The sequence below is a fragment of the Nematostella vectensis genome, chromosome 3 (genome assembly GCF_932526225.1).
Source record: "Nematostella vectensis chromosome 3, jaNemVect1.1, whole genome shotgun sequence".
In the NCBI taxonomy this organism is placed as follows: domain Eukaryota; kingdom Metazoa; phylum Cnidaria; class Anthozoa; order Actiniaria; family Edwardsiidae; genus Nematostella; species Nematostella vectensis.
In genome coordinates this window covers 12,546,114-12,565,859 of record NC_064036.1, presented here as the reverse complement: position 1 = coordinate 12,565,859, position 19,746 = coordinate 12,546,114, and the positions used below count along the sequence as shown (strand labels likewise).

Below are 19,746 nucleotides of genomic sequence, written 5' to 3'. Positions count from 1 at the left end.
TGACAGTTCGCCGGTAAAACGCCACCATTTCAAAACAAAAAGGCTGGTTTAACCTCGCGGTACTGGAACTAGTCTTGCGTTTTTCAGCACTGTCATTTTGACCTTGTACCGCGCGCGCCCAGGCATACCAACAAGCAATCCTTGGGATATGGTGCAAATCTCTTCTCCTGATGTGCAAAGCACTAGAGCACATGCTTAACAATCGCTAAAGTTGCCATAGGTGCTGAATGAGTCGAGGTAAGCGAGGGTGACATCATAGCAGAACTTGTATTGCTCCTGAAGAGAGGGATGGATAGAGAGGTGATGAGACAAAAGACGTAAAAATATAATATTTAGTTTCAAGAAGCCCCGTGCAAACATCGAAAATATTTCTGGCGAAAATCTGGCTTAGCAATCATAGCGCTTTCTGAACATCATGTTGAGCGTTGCTTTTATAAGTTCGGCAACATTTTCTATGTCTTGTAGCAGGCCCGTACCCAGGGGTACCCCTCCCCCCCCCCCCCCCCCCCCCCCCCCACACACACACACACAACGGCCGAAGGTCCACTTTCGGTTTTTTCATAGACGTGCTATTTGTAGAAAAACTATAAAGCATACGATAGATCACTATCGTATGTAGCCAAATCCGACAATAAACGTCCCATGGAGATACTGCAAAGGCATAAAAGAACCCTTTTTTTCGGGGGTGGTCATATTTTTACCAAAGAACTCCCTCCCTCCCTCCCCATCCCCCTCCCCCTCCGGAAAAATTAGGTCCACTTTTTCGGATTTCGCACCCCCTCCCCCCAATACAAATCCTGGGTACGGGGATGTGTAGTCAACCGAGCGTAGCGGCGCCAGAAATGAGCGCTGTTTTTACGGGTCTTTATTATAATTTACTTATAATGTAGTTTTTCTGACTTACCAGTGTCTCAACTGCACCTGGTCGGGAGATTCGTAGGTTTTTGACGGCCTGGAAGACATCCACAACGTGCTCCACTTTGACCCTCTCTATGACGGACATTATCGCGCAGAGTGTTCCACTGCGACCGACGCCATCACTGTAGATTGAACGTACAATGTAAAATGTCAAAATAAAGGACCGGTAATTGATGTTCTCTAGAAACTATAGCGTAACAGTTTGAATGTAGGACTAACACTGCCCGATTTGTCGGCTTTACTAAAACTTCTTCAGGGCAGACTGAATCTTATTCAATATCATAGTGACATCGAAACTGCAGGGGCATTGAAATTTTCATAGGTGCGCCTGCCAATAACTTCGGATAAAGGCCTAAAATACATTGACGTGCAATTTTCTTTCAAAGCGAAAGAAAATTCATACGTAAACGATTAAATCTATGCCTTTGTATACTATCTGGCAAACATCCAATTCTAGCCTTGACTTTATTGTAAACATTTTTTGTATTACATGTTCAGTACACTTACCTGCACTGAACAACAATAGACTTGTCGCCTGACTTTTGCTGAGATGTCTGGATATCGTTCAATAAGGGAAGAAGGTCGAGCGGTTTGTCAGGCACTGAGTGGTCGCTCCAGTTAGTCACTTGGAAGTGGCATATCCTCTGAGGAGTGCTCTTTCCCTTCTAACAAAAGATATAATCATATCTAAGTCGGAGCAGCTTAAATTTCAGAAAATCTTCAAACGAAAGTTTAGATATTTATTGCACTCAGCTGACAACTTAAAAGTATGTGGAATACCGTGGTAATATCAAATCTTCTTGAGATAAAAAAAGATTTGTCATCTTCTTCTTGGAGCTCGACTTTTATTCCGCCATACTCCTCGGCGCCTTGTGAGGGCCAGTATTGTGGGAAGTGCTGTTGAAGAGAATGCATGGTAATCTTCAAAATAAGCGGACTCCCTTCCACGTAAAACTTTGAAATAAGTTTCCCCACAACACGAACGCCCTGCTCCCTCTCTGCTAAAACAACCCAGCCTTGAGTAGTAGACTTACCTCATCTTCCTCGTCGAGACTGTTCAGCATGACGATCGTACCCAGGTCGTAGTCGACGACCATGCGCCAGAAGCTGGCGATCGTATCTTCGAGTGGAGCTTGCGTCAGAATAAATGCGTTTCTCTCTCTGTATGCCTGTAAGTTGACATATAAGATGATTTACCTAACAGGAAATGTCCGTATAAAGAATTCTTCATTTCATTACATTTTATTCGTTTGCCACATATAATTACAAATATTAAAATTTAAAAAGAAAAAAATCTTGGGTGGCGAGGAGTCTCCTTGCAACCATCATGCTTTTGTGGATAAGGGAGCTCCTCCATTTTACATTCATAAAAAAAAGAATGAGCTATTGTAACGGGTGTACGATCAAACACTTCACAAAAGGATGTCATTATTGATGCCCAAACAAAGTTAATGGACTTTTAGTAAAGCCACCAAAATATCTTACAAGTAAACAACATTGAACGGGAAAAGTGGGCGTGTTCTCTCGTTTACGCAGTTGCCAGCAATTTTGTACAGGTTCCCGGATGAAGAACAATGGAATACTGATGAATTTCCACGAGTTTCTTAAACAAGAACATTTCGTTTCTTACGTGTGCGAATGAGGCGTTGATGTAATCTGCTCCTGGGTCCTTATCCACACTCAAATGGAGCGCGACTCGATGGCTGTCCACTAAAAAAAATAGTGGTAAATCTTTAACACCCCAAATTAAACGGGAAATAGCCAAGGCAGTTTGCAAGACCGAAAAGTGTTCATTATTCTCAAACATAAAGGTGTTAAAAATGGCCTCCAGCGATGCTAGAGCCAGAAATGCATTGATGGCCTTAAATGGATAATCGAACTATTCTCTTGCATTCGGAAAGACTATAATGAGAACTTATTGTACCTTTCAGTCGAAGAACTACTCCCATTTGCCAATTGATATTTGCCGTTTGCAATATATATTTTTTTTAATTTAAATGTCAGATGCTTTGCCATTTACGTCATATGTACACTCTCGGAACTCCAGCAATTCTTTTTTATTCTTACTGTACCGCATGCTCGAGGATCCAGCGTACTTTGAGGGCGCTCCCAAAGGTCACTACCGTAGAAGAGCCGCTGGAAAAGTTTCCTAGTAAGACTAGTTCTGGGGGCGTGACACGTCGAAAGCCGGAATTAAATACAGTTTCTTTCTTCGAGATACCAAAATGGAACGTCAGAGGTATGTTCCTTTTCGGTCAGTGCACACTAAATCGTTGTCTTATTTTTTATTAGTTTGAACTTTTGAGGAAGAAACGCTCTCGTAGACGTGGAAAACTTAGCCTTTGTTTATGTTTTTTTCATGCTGCAGCCCGACGCTCCAGCAGACGAATTTCCACAACTTAAACTCAAAAAAGAATTCGTCTCAATATAGATCTGATCTCCAAGCGCTTGGAGCTTATTTACTTGCAGTTGGACGATCGACTACAGCGGGCAAACAACCACAACGACAGAGTCCTCGGGAACATTCGAGTCGCCATTTATGCGGGCTTCTTTAAAAAAAGTGGCAAGATTAGAAATACCAGGCTTCTACCGAAGCCTGTCAGAAGCTGAGCAAAAACTGAAACATCGTTCTTTCCCATTAAACAAAACTGTATCACTAGCAATTATTCTGGCTTCAAAGTTTATCTTATCGTATAAAACAAAGTAACTTGAACCATCAAACAGGCAAAGCATTTGTCAGCGACTCTAGGATTTACAAGTTAACACTGCTGTGCTGTGATTGGGCCTTTTTTCACACTTGAAAAAGGGCCCAATCACACCACAGCAGCTGCCAGCGTTTTGGCACTCAAAATTGTTATAAACTTTTCCAGCGGCAGCATGACGGTACCGACAAGCTACTTTACCCTTAACCTGATTTCCAGGGGTTTTCCTTCCACCCACATCAGATATCTAGCCCTATTCCATAGATAGCTCAGAAATGTACCCACAAAGGTTCTAGTTCCACTCTATGCTCGGGTCTCAGTGATTCAAAATTCACTTTCTATTCTATATGTATCTTTATACCCGGTAGAAATATGTATTGTTACTCACATGGAAGAATGTCTGGGAAGCGGTTTTTGGACGCGTTGCAAGCCCTCGACGCAGACTCCACCCTAACATCAGGCGATAACCAAAAGATGGAAAGTCTCTAAATAGATGGAAGAAGAAGAAATAAAGTCAAGCAAATATTGGTTTGCTGATTAATTGAACCATTGAGCAAAACATTCTGACGGATAGGCGTCCGGCGGATCCAGGTGTGGTGAGATAAATTTTAAAAGAAAATTATGTTGAAGCTAAATTTTACACTCCCCCCCCCCCCCCTCCAAATCATCTGTTTTCTTTTGGATATTGGTGACCCCATCACCTTCTTCGGTTCGGTTATCAATCAGATAGTAGTTTCTCGGATCCTCATTTGTCAAGGTAGCCACGGTTGCGCGTGTCGCACTGTAATATACTGACTTTGTAGCCCTACCTGAAACTCGGACTCGTAACCAGACACCTGCTCCCGCGGGCGGATCTTCTCGAGTTTAGTCATGACATTACGAAGGTTCGGCGCTTGAATATCTGTACTTCCACACACCAGAGCTTCAAGAACCGCTCGATGAATAAACACATATTGGTCCTAGATAATGATCAGAGGCTTCATTGTGGAATTCTCATATTATTTTTGTAATATGACAGGAGTATCTGCACAAATGTTTTCCCCATCATCTTTTAAGTCCACTGCTTTTGACATTTTCTCTAGATTCCACCCCTTCCCTGATTGCTTTTTGCTATGATATTCTAACATCGTAGAATTTGCAAGTATACCCCTATGATTCCATCCGTAAAACTCACTCTTACGATCTATCGTCTTGATCTGCCTTAAATAAGGAATTGAATTGCATTGCCTTAGTTTGGACCATGTGGGGCCTGTCTCCTCTTGTGGCTCGAACATAGTTGTAAATGTCCACGACCTTTTTCTCCTTCGCCTGACGAAGCATTGCGTCTATCACAATAAATGCGCCTGTTCTGCCAACGCCGGCACTATAACGGTATGAAAAAAAAAACAATCAGAAACGGTTGTATCATGACTTAACCATTCTTAATTCTTCACATAATAACTAGACTTTCAATGTCATTGTTTTCCCAAGTATTCTCTTTTATTTTTATCCGTCGTTGCCGTGCCCCATGAAAACTAGAAAAGCTTCGAATATCGGAAAATTGACTGACCTGCAATGTACAATCCAATGTGCGGTGTTGTGACGAGACTCGTTGATGATCTTCTTCCTGAACCTCAGCACGGCAGTCGCGTACTGGGGTACCCCTTTGTCAGGCCAAACCGTGAAATGGTATTGGTAGATAAAACGCTGCTCGTTTGTTGGCGCTGACTGAGATCAAAACAAGAGTATAAGCTCGCCAAACTAATCCCCCATCCCCTACCCTTTGTTGTTGTAATCTCACCGTGACCAAGAAGGTCCGGACCGTGTAATCAGCAAAAGCTTCGTTCTTGCACAATGACACAGTATATTGACCGTAAGGTTTTGGCTGATTGGTATCCGGCCAATACTTATGGCACTTTTCCTAGGGCAACAAAGTTAGAAATTAATACGAAAACTATTACACAGTTTTCTTTTTTTACAGATAACCCATATCTCACCTTACTTCCCTCGATCAGCCCCGTGAGCATGACGATGACTGAACACTTTTCTTGCCACACCATCTGCCAGAAGTCGTCACATGACGGCTCAACGGGACCTAAAGATTATACCGGCAGAAACGGCGGTTTGTTTTTGGACATACTATTCAGATGTCTTGTGGGTAAGCTGATGCGATTTCGGAGGATTCAGGGGCCTTCCGTCCACACTAACACGCGCGCTGGATCCAGAGAATCCGGATACTTTTGAAAACGCCGTCGAAAGTGAATCAAAATGAATCCGTATACTTTGGTCCGTAGTGTGGACGGTCGAGTCCGTATCAAAATGAAAACGATGGCGTCATATCGCAGGCGCGGGCTGCTTTGAGCATGCGCATATCATAAAAATGACGTCACCCTGTACCTTTCAGCGTTTTCAAACGTTTGAATCCGTGTTAGTGTGGACGGCTGGATCCATGCGATTACGATGCGAAAGCGATAGTGTGGACGCGAATCCTGCGTTGCGTTTTCGGCTAAACGAATCCGGATACTTTTGAATCCGTGTTAGTGTGGACGACCCTTCAGACTGCGAGGATTATAAATGACCTATGTTCGACAAGGTGTTTTGTTAGTTCCGTCTGATTATCAGAGCGTAGGGTGATTCTTCATCGAGAATAATATGGCACTTTCTTCGTCCTATTACTGATGCATCAGTCATTACGGCATCATTTCGTTTAAAATCGATACAAACGGTATAAACCGATAAAAACATCGATAACATTTTTAAATGTTATTTTAAATGTTAAATGTCAGCGTTTTCAAATGCTTGAAACAAAGAACAAAGGGTATTCATTTCATTATATTGTTTTAATAACTTATGTAATAAATGGTACCTTGTGCAGCAATGTATTTCTTAGGAGTTCCATCAAAACCCTGAAAAACAAATAAAGTATTCCTCGATTGTACTCTTTGTCACGTGTACTCTGATATACCACTTTTCTTTTTCTTGGAAAACCTGATCTTCATTGCGTCATTGATAAGAAGTTTGCTTATTGTGGATAATGACAAATTGTATAATATCGACATACCTGGAGGTAGCTAGCGTTTATATAATCAGAGCGTCCATCTCTATTTCCCCCAGGCCCTTTGAGCACGACTCTCGTGTGGTCATCTACAAGAATACATAATTACACGGTTTAAAATGAAAATAGCACTGTCTTTAAGGCTCTATAAAAGGGAAAAAAAGATACTAAAAGGACGGGCAAAGGCAAATGATTCTTACATGCCACAATGTTGCCATAGCGATTTTTTATTTTGTTTTCTGGCTTCTTTGCTACATTGATTGAGGATTGCTTCGTATTTGCTAGGTTCTGAAAACAAGAACAATTATTAGGAAAACGACATTGCAGTTCGAGATCGTGATCACTTTTTTTCTTACATCAAATTCGTGATGAAGGGTGGCGTAGTTGTTCTGACTGACGCGCTTGAAATACTCAGGAAATTGATGCTTTGGAATTGGTCCCGGCTTGGTTTCAGTGATGGGCTCGCTGTAGATCAGAGAGTCATCTGAAGGCTGGGCAGGAGTTGTGCTGATCGGCGCGTCTGTTGATATTTCTGTAGAACCAATCACTGATCAATAGCAAGCTCTGTATTACGAGAACTAAGCTTTAGTCAGCAGCTTCAAATCCTCAATTAAACAGGAAATTTCAAACCTGCACCATTGTTCAGAGAGCTGTCAACATCGCTATGATTCATGTCCGATAGTCCCACATCGAGCGGCTCCCGAGACTTGGTTTTGTTGTTGTTTTTCAAAGGTCGCTTCCGCCTGGAAATAATAATGGAGGTCATTAAGAAAAGGTTCTGCTACGAAGTGTATGATCATTCATTTTGATCAGGAGCGGAACCTTCTCGAAAGGAGAAGGCATCTCGAAAGGGAATACGCCGATAGCTATTGACGCTGGTAATTTTGCGGGTTTTAGCTCCCATAAATCACTTCTGAAATCTAAGTCGGAAGGGGATTGGGTGAGAGTACCAGCCCCCTGGACCCATCCCCTGTTTATAGTGTGATTCTTACCTTCTCATCAAAAAGATTGCCACGATGATGAGAATAATGACAAAGAGAGGGACCAGCACATATGCAGCAACCTCCCCTCCTGGTCCACCTTTCTCCTCTACTGGGGATTGGGATGATTTTGTAGAAACTACAATAGAGATGACGAATATTACGTGAAATATAACAAGGAAGAGAAACAGCTAAATCTGAAAATACCTTTGGTAGAAACAGTTGCAATCAAGGCCTCTTTACCAATGTACAATTTCTGAAATCGAATAAAAAAATGTGTGATTGTTATAATGTCTGGTTAAACTGTTTTATTATAGGCTAAGATTTGGTGATTTGAGTAGATGGTAACTGGAAAGCACCACTCTGGGCTCGATTGCTAAATGATTTTTAAAGTGCGATGTTGCAAGTGTTGCTTTTGTTATATCTTGAAAGTTTACCTTATCTGTTTTCGTCACTGCTCTTTGGAAAACTTCATAAGTCTTTCCCCCCTCCAGCTTGCCGTTAGTAAAGCCACCATAGAGCTTTCCGTTACCAAGAGTAAATGCAAAACCTGATGCACCAACTGCTGCGTAATCAATCTGAGCAGAAATGTACAGATCGGGAGACTCTTCCTGATTCTTATCCAGCTCGGAGAAATTTGCAACAGGGATTCCATCAGTCCTGTCCGCCACAATAACCTGGTAAAAACTATTAAAAGAAAAGGTAACATGAACATATGCAAGAAGGGTAATGATACCTATAAGCATTTTTACAGGATTTTTACAGGGGGTTCTAGCCCATTCAAATCCTCCTCTAGATCCGCCCCTGGATGTATTTCCATTTACTTTAAATAGAATCAAAAAGCCCAAACTGTTGTAATCTCGTACCAGAACAATGGATACAATACACCAAAAACTGGAAATCGACTCTGCCAAATTTTCGTCTTATTAAAGACGAAAATTTGGCAGAGTCCATTTACTTTGATATACAGTATAATAGTTGTGCTGATGAAAGAGAAAACAGAGTGGCATATGATATACAGGTGATAATAGACGCACCTGATTGGTCCGTTGGTCTGCTTTACCGGCCACAAGGTGATGTTTGCTTTTCCTGACGAACTACCATTCACTGTTGCAGGTTCGGATACGTTTGGAGCCTTGGGATCTAGGGAGGAACGGTACAAAAAATCATTTCAAATCATTATAGCCCTTAACTAAGCTTTTCAAGATTCGATTTTCTCAAAATTACTCAAAACTCACTTTCTATTTCCGTATCTACAACCGTTGTGTTGCTGAACTCTTCTTCGCCACACAAAGTCAGTGTTCTTATTTTGAACTCGTAGCGTGTGCCCGGCACGAGCCCCGAGATCTCTCTGGTTGTAGCAGTTCTGCTCACTGGCCCTTGTGTCTCTTGGTGATTGAAAGATGGGTCGTAGGACTTGGAGCCCGAGTAGTAAATCTAGAGACACAATTTTTCAGTGTACGTAGATTTGTTTTTTGTTTGTTTGTTTGTTTGTTTAAAAATTCCAATGCAAATAAACAGAAATGAAGATAAAACTTCATTCGTTTGTTTGACTTGCACCGGATATAGCTTATGGGTGATAAGACATTATTCTTTACCTTAAAGCCAAGGACATCAAGGTCTGGCTTCTTCCAGCTTAGATTCACTTTACCACTATCTATGACCGCCTTGACGTCTTTTGCCGCACCAGGGGCTGAAAAGCAAATTTGATGAATAGTTAAATTTAATACAGGTAAAAAAAGGCCATCCTCGGATTCCAAGAGTGTCGAGGTCAACGTAACGAGCGTCGAGAACGAGGCGGCGGAGGGGGGAGGGGGTGGACGAGAAGAGAAAGGAGGAAGAACACTCCTATGGGGACAGCTTTTCAGAACTCCGTGTCCTTGAACTAGGTACTACCTTGGGGTAATTTCTCACGTTAGGGTTTGATGCTTAATGGACCGGCTGAAGCCCTCTGGGAGTAGACTACGACTAGTCCCTTAGCACGTCCTGCTCTAATATATTGTCCCTATTCAACTCTTTGTCGGCTCGCTCGCGCCGACTACTTATTTCTCAAGGCCCCATCCGGCCTGTCTCTTTTATCTATTTTGCTCCGCCAGAGGGATAATGCTCGAAATGTTAACAAAACTACTTTGTCAACCTTCTGTTGAGTTTTTCCCTCATTTAACCACTCTTACGTAGACCATTTAGTTATTCTACAATTTTCTAGACATACCAAATTATTCCTAAGACTGCAACAACTATAAGCCGTAATGATTCCTTTTATAAAATCAGTCTACTTGCCAGGTGTGTTAAAAAATAAATAAATAAAGAGAAAGGGCAGCACTTCCTTTACGCGGTAAGTGCTTTGTACTTGTTTAACTTACCGGGTGTGTTCAGACTCAATGGTCGTGTGAAGGGTCCAGGGCCCGCTATAGTGTATCCACGGACGCTGATGTTGTAAACTGAGCAGGGCAGCAGATTTGTCAGGCGGTATGACGTAGATGACGTGTTTGCCGACGACACAGCATCAAGCGCGCGACGACTTCGCGTTATATTGGCTACTTTGACCCACGTGATTTCGTAAACTACGATGACGCCATTACTTTGGTTGTGTGGGATTGGATTCCAGGTAATATTATGAGCTTTCCCGTCACTGTAACCAACTGCAAGGTCTTCGGGGGAATAACTTGGAGCTGTGAATTTAAACATTTTGATTGAGAATAAAATGTTTTGATGAAACGAGTGTGTGTAGCAATAGAACTTCTCAAAATAACGTCGGAACGGTTTTACTTAGAATAAGCGTAATAATGCCATGGAAATATGACTTTTGATCGAACCCATAAATTAAGATACATTGGTTTAGTAGGGATAATTCAAGAAGGAACTACATTCCCATAACCATCCTGCATTTTATCTATTTCCCGTTAGGTGTACCAATTATTCCTGGCATGGGAAGGAGAGGGTAAGAAAAGAAGGAAAGACCGAGACCGAGATAATAGGGTGACATATTCCACTTACCTTCCTGCTCCGTAACAATATGCGCCTCATCGCTCCAGGCTCCTTCTGCTCTTGAACTGACGGCTTTTACTCTGAACCTGTAGCCCGTGTATGGCTTGAGACCCGTCACTGCCGACTGATTGCTAGAGCTTGTGTATATCGTTCCGTTAGTGACCAGCTCTATCTTGTACGATGTCGTCATCAGCTCACCATCTTCCTTCACAGGGGAACTCCATGTTAAAGATATTGAACGAGATCTGACTTCGGTTGAATTGACGGCAAATGGTTTCCCAGGCAACTCTGAAAAACATTAAAAACTTCAATTAAGACAATTAAAATTTGGAATTTCTAAAACTTTGCTGTAAAGAAGTGGTGCTTCGAAGCTTTATTTTCAAATTTCAAATTCACCATATTCACCAACTAGTGAAAAGAAACTGATGATCTGATGACCCTCTTTTCCTCGCGATTCTTATTTGTGGTATTGATTAAATGGAAGTGGTTCATGCTTGACATCTCATTATCATCTATTCTATACGCACTCGCTTCGTTAAAAATAAACTAGCTTATCTTTATAAGGTATTTACTTAAGGTGGTAGTGACAAAGGCCTCTTTATAGTCAACAACACCCCCAGGAAGCGTGGGATACCATGCGATGCATCTGTACGGAAATCGACTTTTACAAGACACGTCTCTACCAGAAGATGGGAGAGTGCAGTTAGATGCGTCAAATACAGCTTCTGCGCTTGTGAAGTTGTATCGAAATGAAGACATGGCGTGAGTGTTGTTTCTTCTGGCACCACCGGAGAGATGAGTAACGTCAGATTCAGTCAACGTCCATCGGAACGTGATTTCCATGCCATATCCACGTGCTAGGCATTGTAAATCAACGTGACCACTGGATGACGCAGGTAGGACGACGTCACTCATTGGTGCAACTTTAACTTCGACGTCTGAGGAAACAAGAATAACTAAATCCCTCATACATAACACGGTTTACATCCATCTGTAGGCCGTTAAGGGAATAACAAAATTCAGGAGGGAATTGTCAATATGATAAAAATGCTAGGAATCTATTAGGAATAGATTAAAAACCAAGACAGTATAGAAGATGAAATCGTCTCGCAGCCCCAGATTCAGCATTTTGTATTCCTTAACTTACATCTGTTGCATCCATATAGCTCCATCCGCATACAGGTAGCTCCGTTGCTGGCAGTCGAAAGGACGCGAATGTAACGTGCGCCAACAGGTCTTGTAAACCAGTTCACCTTCACATTATCTCGGTCACTATTACCATCAAACTCCTGTGAATTGGCCAAAAGGCAGTTACATTGTACCATCACAAAAATAAAATCTTAAAGCTGTACTATGCCACTGTATCTCATTTATAACCTGAAGAAGGCAGGTATTGGCCTGCCGAAGTATAGTTCTAAAAAAACATAAATATGCGTTGTTGTCGACTTTTTATTTTGAAGGTTTTATTAATTGTAGATGCAGACCACAAGGTCCGACGCACATCAGCAGATAGAGGCTGTTCGGTGGTTTCCTACATTTTTATCACAAAAATAGCATTTACCCAGAATGCAGTGGAGTAGCGCCAATAGGTTCCAATTCTTTTTCTTGTTTAATGAAAGCCTTATTAATTCCAAGTGATTTGAAATAGTTGACCCTCGATCGGCCCATTTCAATCCTCGCTATTGAAAAACTACTTGCACAGTGGTTCCTGACACCTAACTAATCGATAATAAGATACTTCAAAGACCTACGATAGTATAGGTGTTGAATTGTTTATCCAGTTAAAACTGTTTCAACCACGGGCACATATCTTGTTCCAACACCTCTCCTAACAGATCCCAAATTAAACATAAACACTTAGCTACGTAACTAACCGCAGATTGAGTCTCCATCCATAGCTTGTTATCATGGCTGTGAAGGACTTTGTATTTCGTAACCCAGTTATCTCTAGTGTGGTCACCCTGTGTTGCTATCCCCGTAACCGTCTTTCTTGAACCCAAGTCGACTTGCAGGTACCCAGATGATGACATCACACTGCACCAGGACGAGGCTCCGTACAAGCGGCCTTGACTGGCAGGGTGGCTGGCCTCGGATGAATTGGAGGATATCTGACCATCGGGAATCGTGTTGTTTTCTAATCCAAATGGAGCTGTACATGCTAAGTGTAAACAAAATTTTGGTTTAGTATACATTCGTAGTACATAAATTAAACTTACGCTGGCAAATGTGCTGCAACACATGGTAACAAGTGCTTTATTAAGAAGTTTAGGGAGTGTTTATTAAATACACCGAGGGAGGGAGGGAAGATATTGAGGGGAGCTCCGAAAATGTTTAACCACCAAACGGGGGGGGGGGGGGGGGGGGGTCCGAAAAAAAGTCCTTTAAAGGGGACTCTGTTATTATCAGTTAATAGGAACAAATGAAAACTTCTAAAGAGCGGTGGAGCCTGCAAATCCACAAAGCGACATACAAACAGTATTTTATACTTTGGACATTATCCCTTTTTATACAAAAAATATTCTTAACAAAAACTAATATATACAAATGTATACTCCTTCACAGGCGTCCTTACGGGTGGACCATCTGACTTTTGAGGGATGGGGGGTGATTTAAAAAAAAAACATCCCCTCCCCCCTCCCTCGGTGTATTTAATAAACACTCCCTTATATAGATAGTCGTTCTAGATTGCTGCTCAAGCGTAAAAAAAACAAAGGTCGAAAAGGTTTGACCACCAGATAGTTTTTGCATGCAGTGAATTTCAATTAAAAGTAGCATGTGTCTTTTAATCAAAATTAATTAATGAAAATTAATGTTTTCTGCTCGATGCTGGGAAAATTTGGATTGAAGATTATTTGGTACATGCAAAGATTCTCTCACAATAAAAAATACCTTTGTTTACCCAGCAGTACGTTGCGGTCAAACGCTTGAACCTTTTTCATCGTGGGTCTCACGTGGCAATGATTGTTTTAATCACTGAATATGTAAAAGTGTTTATAATCACTAAAGGTTACTTATTCCACGTTTCGGCAACGCTGCCGGATAATTCTATGACGATTAAACACGAACGGGCGCTATTAGACGGACCATGTCCTTTGTCATTTGACCTCGTTCAGTCGCACCTCCGAAAAGAGAGCAGATAATAGAAACAATAGAGTTCAAGAATACTCGATAACAAGTCATTGGAGTACATAGATCTCAAGCACTCTCTCGAATGCTGAGTGATTCTATAACAGTGATCTGTGGTTTATAGTTCGTGATATTTAAAGGCACCAAATCCGCGAAATGTTGTCAATGATTGTACAGTGGAACCTCTACTGAGCATACACCTATTTAGCGGACACCTTAATTCAGTAAATCGTACCTCCATTAAGAGGACGCTGACATATTAACGGTCCCGTCTTTAACAATCTCTGTATTTTTTTACCTCTATTCAGCGGACACAATGCTTACTTTTTTACGAGACTTTCTTATAATAATGCCATGGAAACCCCAAACGACATAACCTTTAACGATATACATTTCATAGGGTTTGCACCATCGCAGTCTACTGACTTCTTCACTGTGTACTTCCTCATTGTTTTGTTTCAGTTTATATGCGCCAAATAACTGTAGCCTTGTACAAGAAATGACCATCGCGCATCGGGAAGTAATACGCGCAAAACGTGTAGCTATTTTTTCATTCTAAGGTGGTTATGGTCAAAATAAAATGTGTTTAAATTTCGAATTTGATCGAAAAAAGTCGACCTTTCATTAAGCGGACACCTGTTATTGCGCAGGCGCCGATCATGGCGGCCACGATGTTTTTTGCTCTGTATTTAATTTTGTGTATGATCGGTACTGTTCCTCATCAAAATCTCTCAATCAATGAAATGGATTCGTCTTCGCCGAAACGCCCAAGGCAACACCAGTTCGGGCTTTTTTGCACTGTTTTCAAGCCTTTGCCAGTCTTATTGCGCTTGGTGCCATCAGGATTTCACCGATCGACGCGTTCCCTCACCAAGATATCAAAACATGGCTACACATCCCTAGCAATCCCAGGACATGATCCTCCGATTGATGTTACAATATTTATGGACATTTCTATAAACCCTGGCCCAGAAATTCACTTAGATTATTCTTCGAGACCTGCTATGGATTTGCATACAGCTTCGTACACTAAAACAACACCAACATTCTCTCGTGAGTCCCTCTACAGTATTCGTCGCCAAATGAGAACAAGGAATCTGTTTCTGAAACCTGTTAATATCTCATTATTTTGCACACTAAAGCACCTGGGTATATTCAGATTCAGAGGGAAAAGAGCTGGAAAGAGGAAGAGATCTGAAGCTAATTTACAACTTGAGTTACAACTTCATGTCAACACCGCGATCTCAAGTGATCCCGGCCGCAACCATTCTATTGTTCATGGAACTAAGCTTTGCGAGAACAATAGCCAACACCTACCTGTGTTAATCACCACACGCCATGATTATTCGACCAGCGCCAACACTCATAATGCCAGGAACTCATCTAATCTCTTAAAAATAAATACTGGAAAAATTACACCGGACAGTGCGCCTCGATTACACTTAGCTACTTGGAATATTCGTGCCATGAACAGGAAAGCTGCATCTATCTGTGATCTTGTCATATCCAAAAGAATTGATGTCTTAGCCCTTGTTGAGACTTGGCTGACTGCTGAAAACAACTCTAAGTCTACCGTGGTTGAAGACACAAGCACACGGTTGCCTGTTCCTAACTGCTCAGATCCCACTGTTGCCGATGTAATAAACACTCTACGAGACTTCGACTTTATTCACCTACCGCGTGCTGGACGAGGTGGCGGCATTGGTTTCTTTCTTAGAAAGGCTTTAAATGTTAAACCTAATACGTCGACTGTCTTTAAGGCTCTGGAATATGTTGATCTCTCTATCACTGCATCGAGCTCATCAATGCGTCTAGTCACCGTTTATAGACCTCCACCGTCTAAAGTAAACAAGCTTACTACTCGAATGTTCTTTGATGATTTCTCTGTTCTTCTTGAACACCTTGCAATGGATCCTGGGAAATTAATTATAACAGGTGACTTTAATTTTCACATTGAAGACCCTGGTGACGCTGATGCTGTCAGACTGTTGGATATGCTCGATGCAGCTGGATTCGAGCAAAAGGTAGTAGGTCCTACGCACAGAAAAGACCACACCCTTGACCTAGTTGTTGTGCGGGACGGCGACTTGTCAGTGCGCGGACGTCCTCAAATCGTTGCATTCCCTAACTCTGTATCTGACCATAGTGCCATTATTTGTGATGTTGACATGCCAAAGCCATGTGCCTCCAAGAAAATACTGCATCGGCGTCCGTTACGGAAAATTAATTTCGACTCTTGGTGCAATGACATCAGGGATTCCGCCATCTACAGTTCTGCTCCGAGTGATGACTCTGACTGCAACGTCTTATGTGATCAGTATAACACTGTGCTAAACCACTTCATCGAGAAACATGCTCCTGTTCGCACTTTTTCAGTTACACTGCGACCCTATTCACCTTGGTATGATGATAGTCTTAGGTTATTGAAAAGACAGAAACGCAAAGCAGAACGGAGATACGTTTCATCGAGATTAGAAATCCACCGCCAGATGTACGAAGAGAAGTGTAGAGCTTACAGCACTGCACTGAATGTAGCTAAGTGGAACTTCTACAAGGATCAAATATCGGGTTCCAATCAGACGCAGTTATTTCGTTTAATTGATGGCCTTTTCAGGGTGAAGCCGGTTCCGTTGCTACCATCATATGAATCCCCTCAAGCTCTTGCAGAAGATTTCGTCTTATTTTTCACTACCAAGATTCAGCATTTAAAGGACAACCTACGATCATCGCCCCTGTTAACGATGGAGATGTCAGTGACGCCAGCTCAGCCACAATGTGTGGCGTCATTTCCTGAGTTCTCTGCTGTATCAGTGAGTTATATACGTGATATTTTACAACAATCCAAGCCTAAATCGTGCATATTAGATCCTGTGCCGACAAGTGTACTAAAACAATCCATTGATGTTATTGCCCCGGCCATCACTTCCATTGTCAACGCATCTTTGTCATCTGGTGTTTTCCCTACCTCTCTCAAGGGTGGAGTGATCAACCCTTCCATCAAGAAGCAGAGTCTTGACCGCGAAGTATATCCAAACTACCGACCGATTACAAACGTTGCCTTCCTATCAAAAACACTTGAACGTGTCGCTGCTAACCAGACGATGAACTATCTTATCCCCAACGGCTTACTGGCTAAATTACAATCTGCTTACCGCCCCTTCCACAGCACAGAGACTGTTCTTCTTCGCGTCTTTAATGACATTCTGACCGCTATTGACCGCCAACAGGAAGTAGTACTTGTTCTCCTTGACCTGTCAGCTGCGTTTGACACTATAGAACACTCGGCTCTGTTGTCGCGTATGCAACATCGTTATGGAATTAATGAGATAGCACTCCAGTGGTTCAAATCATATCTAACTGGCAGAACTCAACAAGTCCTTATAGACGGTGTTCTATCCTCCAGCCAACCACTGCGTTATGGCGTTCCTCAGGGTTCTGTACTCGGCCCGTTGTTGTTCTCTTTGTTTTTCGCGCCTATCGAAGATGTTGTTCGTGCACATGGTCTTGGTGCGATGATGTATGCTGATGACACGCAGTTATATGTGTCCATTTGCCCGTCCGAAGATCGGTCTTCAGTTCTATCAAGGCTTGAAGTCTGTGTCAAGGATATCCTCATCTGGTGTACGTCAAATGGCCTCGCTTGTAACCCCGATAAAACGGAAATTGTACATATTTCATCTCGATTCACGTCAACCAACATAATTCCTGAAATCGACGTTGATGGACATTTCATCAAACCAGCCCAGGCAGCACGCGACCTCGGAGTAATCATCGATTCGAGTTTATCTATGACAAAACATGTCAACAGCATCTGCAAATCAGCCTACCATTCTATAAGGAACATTGGCAGAATACGGAAATACCTTGACCGCAATAACTGTGAGCAGCTCATTCATGCTTTCATAACTTCAAAACTAGATGCCTGCAATAGTCTTCTGTCTGGACTCCAAGAAAAAGAAATAGCCAAACTACAGCGTGTTCAGAACTCTGCCGCAAGACTAATCGTTGGTGCTAAGAAGAGGGACGCCATTACACCCATTCTTAAGGAACTTCACTGGCTACCTGTTGCTTCTAGAATAGACTTTAAAATTCTTACAATCACACATAAAGCTCTCCACAACCAGGCTCCTGAATATATCACTGAACTCTTAACACCGTATACGCCATCTCGATCCCTTAGATCTGCTAACAAGAACCTTCTCGTCATTCCTAAATCACGAACAAAAACTTATGGGGACAGATCTTTTTCAAACTTTGCAGCTAAATTATGGAACTCCCTCCCCCTACACATTAGAAACACCGACTGTCTCAGCAAATTTAAATCGTCTTTAAAGACGTACTTATTTTGTAAGCACTACAACAATTGATTAGTTTTTAACCATTAGAAATATAAGTAGAATAGAGTAGGATGTTTGTAAAGCATTGAGATTTTTATAATGCTATATTAAATTATTATATTATTATTATTCTTTATAAGGGACACTTTTCACGGTCCCGAGGGTGTCCATTATAAAGAGGTTCCACTGTTATTAACCCACCTACTATGACGCCATACACCTCCATCCTTAGGGCGAACAATGGGTGACCTGACCGCCATCGAGGCCTAACTCGAATAAACATCGCAGACATTGACTGGGGGTTCTTTATAATGGTGTTTTGATCCCTGTTGCCTGTCTGCAAATACACGTGGCAGTAAATGATATAGAAAATGTTTAAAAGGACAAAATGCAGATACTGGTTATCATCTATTGACATATTACAATCATTACATTGTCAATGTTTTCGATTGTCCAGCTCCTCCCGTCCAGTGAGTAATCTATCATGTACACTGTGCTTCTGTCGCCATCAACTGGACTCCCTTGAGTCCCCACAGCACACACGTGATACTTCGCGCCGAGGTTTACCATAATCCAAGGTTCTTTGTCAGTACTCAAAGACACAGGCTTCCACGCGCTCGCACCCAGCAGTCTACCACTACTCGCGGGAAATCCCGACTGACTGGAGCTCGCGGTCAGCTTAGCGTCGGAGATCACGTGACTGTCAGATATGCCAATGGCCTGTCCTCCACACACTTTAGAAAAAATGCAGACAATCAAACATATCAATGGATGGGAGATGATAATTATGGAATCGTTTTTATTAGCTCGGTATTAGAACACTGCTTTGATGCTTTGATGCGAGCTAAGGATGCAAGTAACCCCTTTTGTGTATTTTTCCCATAATTTCTGCGTTAAGTTTATTTCGAGTTTCCATGGCTGAAAACAACGCAAAAATAAAACTGTCTGATAAAATATCAAACAAACGCGAAATCAAAGCGCGTAAAATAAAAGAGATATAATGAAAGTCGGGTCAAAAACGTCCGTTGAAAATATGACAATTGTTTACTAAAATGATGTCTAAGAGAATAGCGGGTCTTATCTACACGGGACTCGAAATGATTCTAGGATCTGAATCGTTCCCCAAAAATTCCCCAACTGATCCCGGGACCCGAAGACGATCCCTAGGAGGTTCTAAAGAATTTCGGGGATCGTTTCGAGTTCTGGGATCAGTTGGTCAAATTTTGTGGATCGTTTCGGGTTCCGTATAGGTCTAACAAGATAATATAGTAAGATGTTAGAATATTACACTCCAGATAAACATCAACACAAAAAATGCTTCGATACTCACTTGAGTTATCAGTATAAACCTCCACCTCGCAAAGTGTCAGTGCGTTAAATGCCGTTATTAACACGATCCTGATATATCTCCCGCTCATCTTCGGGTTACACTCGATGGATATCATGTCATAAGGTAAGACGGCATGTCTGTCGCCACACTTTGGATTCGACCCATTTGACTGATCACCTGATAGTAGAAAGTGGCTTTAGTAGTGTGTCAATGAAAGGGGTAAACAACATTTGCAGTCATTTCACAGGCTTGTTAATATCTCTAGAGAGATAAGGGCATTACCCTCACCAACATACTAGCATACTAGAACCCATGGCGGTAGCTAGATTTG

At 41.9% G+C, this 19,746-nt stretch overlaps 1 protein-coding gene across 2 annotated transcripts; it reads right to left on the bottom strand.

Annotated features, from left to right (window-relative positions):
• Positions 1 to 86: 86 nt before the first annotated feature.
• On the bottom strand, positions 87 to 19,570 carry LOC5520102 (receptor-type tyrosine-protein phosphatase mu). 2 transcript variants are annotated; one of them, XM_048724774.1, is made up of 31 exons: positions 19,416 to 19,570; positions 18,518 to 18,819; positions 18,287 to 18,422; positions 12,497 to 12,780; positions 11,770 to 11,911; positions 11,195 to 11,560; positions 10,632 to 10,910; positions 9,998 to 10,306; positions 9,233 to 9,327; positions 8,873 to 9,071; positions 8,672 to 8,777; positions 8,072 to 8,321; positions 7,842 to 7,890; positions 7,647 to 7,773; positions 7,285 to 7,397; positions 7,011 to 7,186; positions 6,855 to 6,942; positions 6,661 to 6,743; positions 6,466 to 6,505; positions 5,597 to 5,694; positions 5,401 to 5,520; positions 5,170 to 5,327; positions 4,848 to 4,983; positions 4,430 to 4,579; positions 4,009 to 4,105; positions 2,549 to 2,628; positions 1,953 to 2,087; positions 1,699 to 1,815; positions 1,426 to 1,583; positions 905 to 1,040; positions 87 to 276 (listed from the first exon to the last, which is right to left on the bottom strand). In XM_048724774.1, exons 1-31 carry the CDS (start codon positions 19,528 to 19,530, stop codon positions 196 to 198), a joined length of 4,725 nt encoding a protein of 1,574 aa, XP_048580731.1. In that variant the 5' UTR covers positions 19,531 to 19,570; the 3' UTR covers positions 87 to 195. The 2 variants fall into 2 exon arrangements, with proteins under 2 accessions (XP_048580731.1, XP_048580732.1); XM_048724775.1 differs by having other exon boundaries at positions 7,291 to 7,397.
• Positions 19,571 to 19,746: the final 176 nt, after the last annotated feature.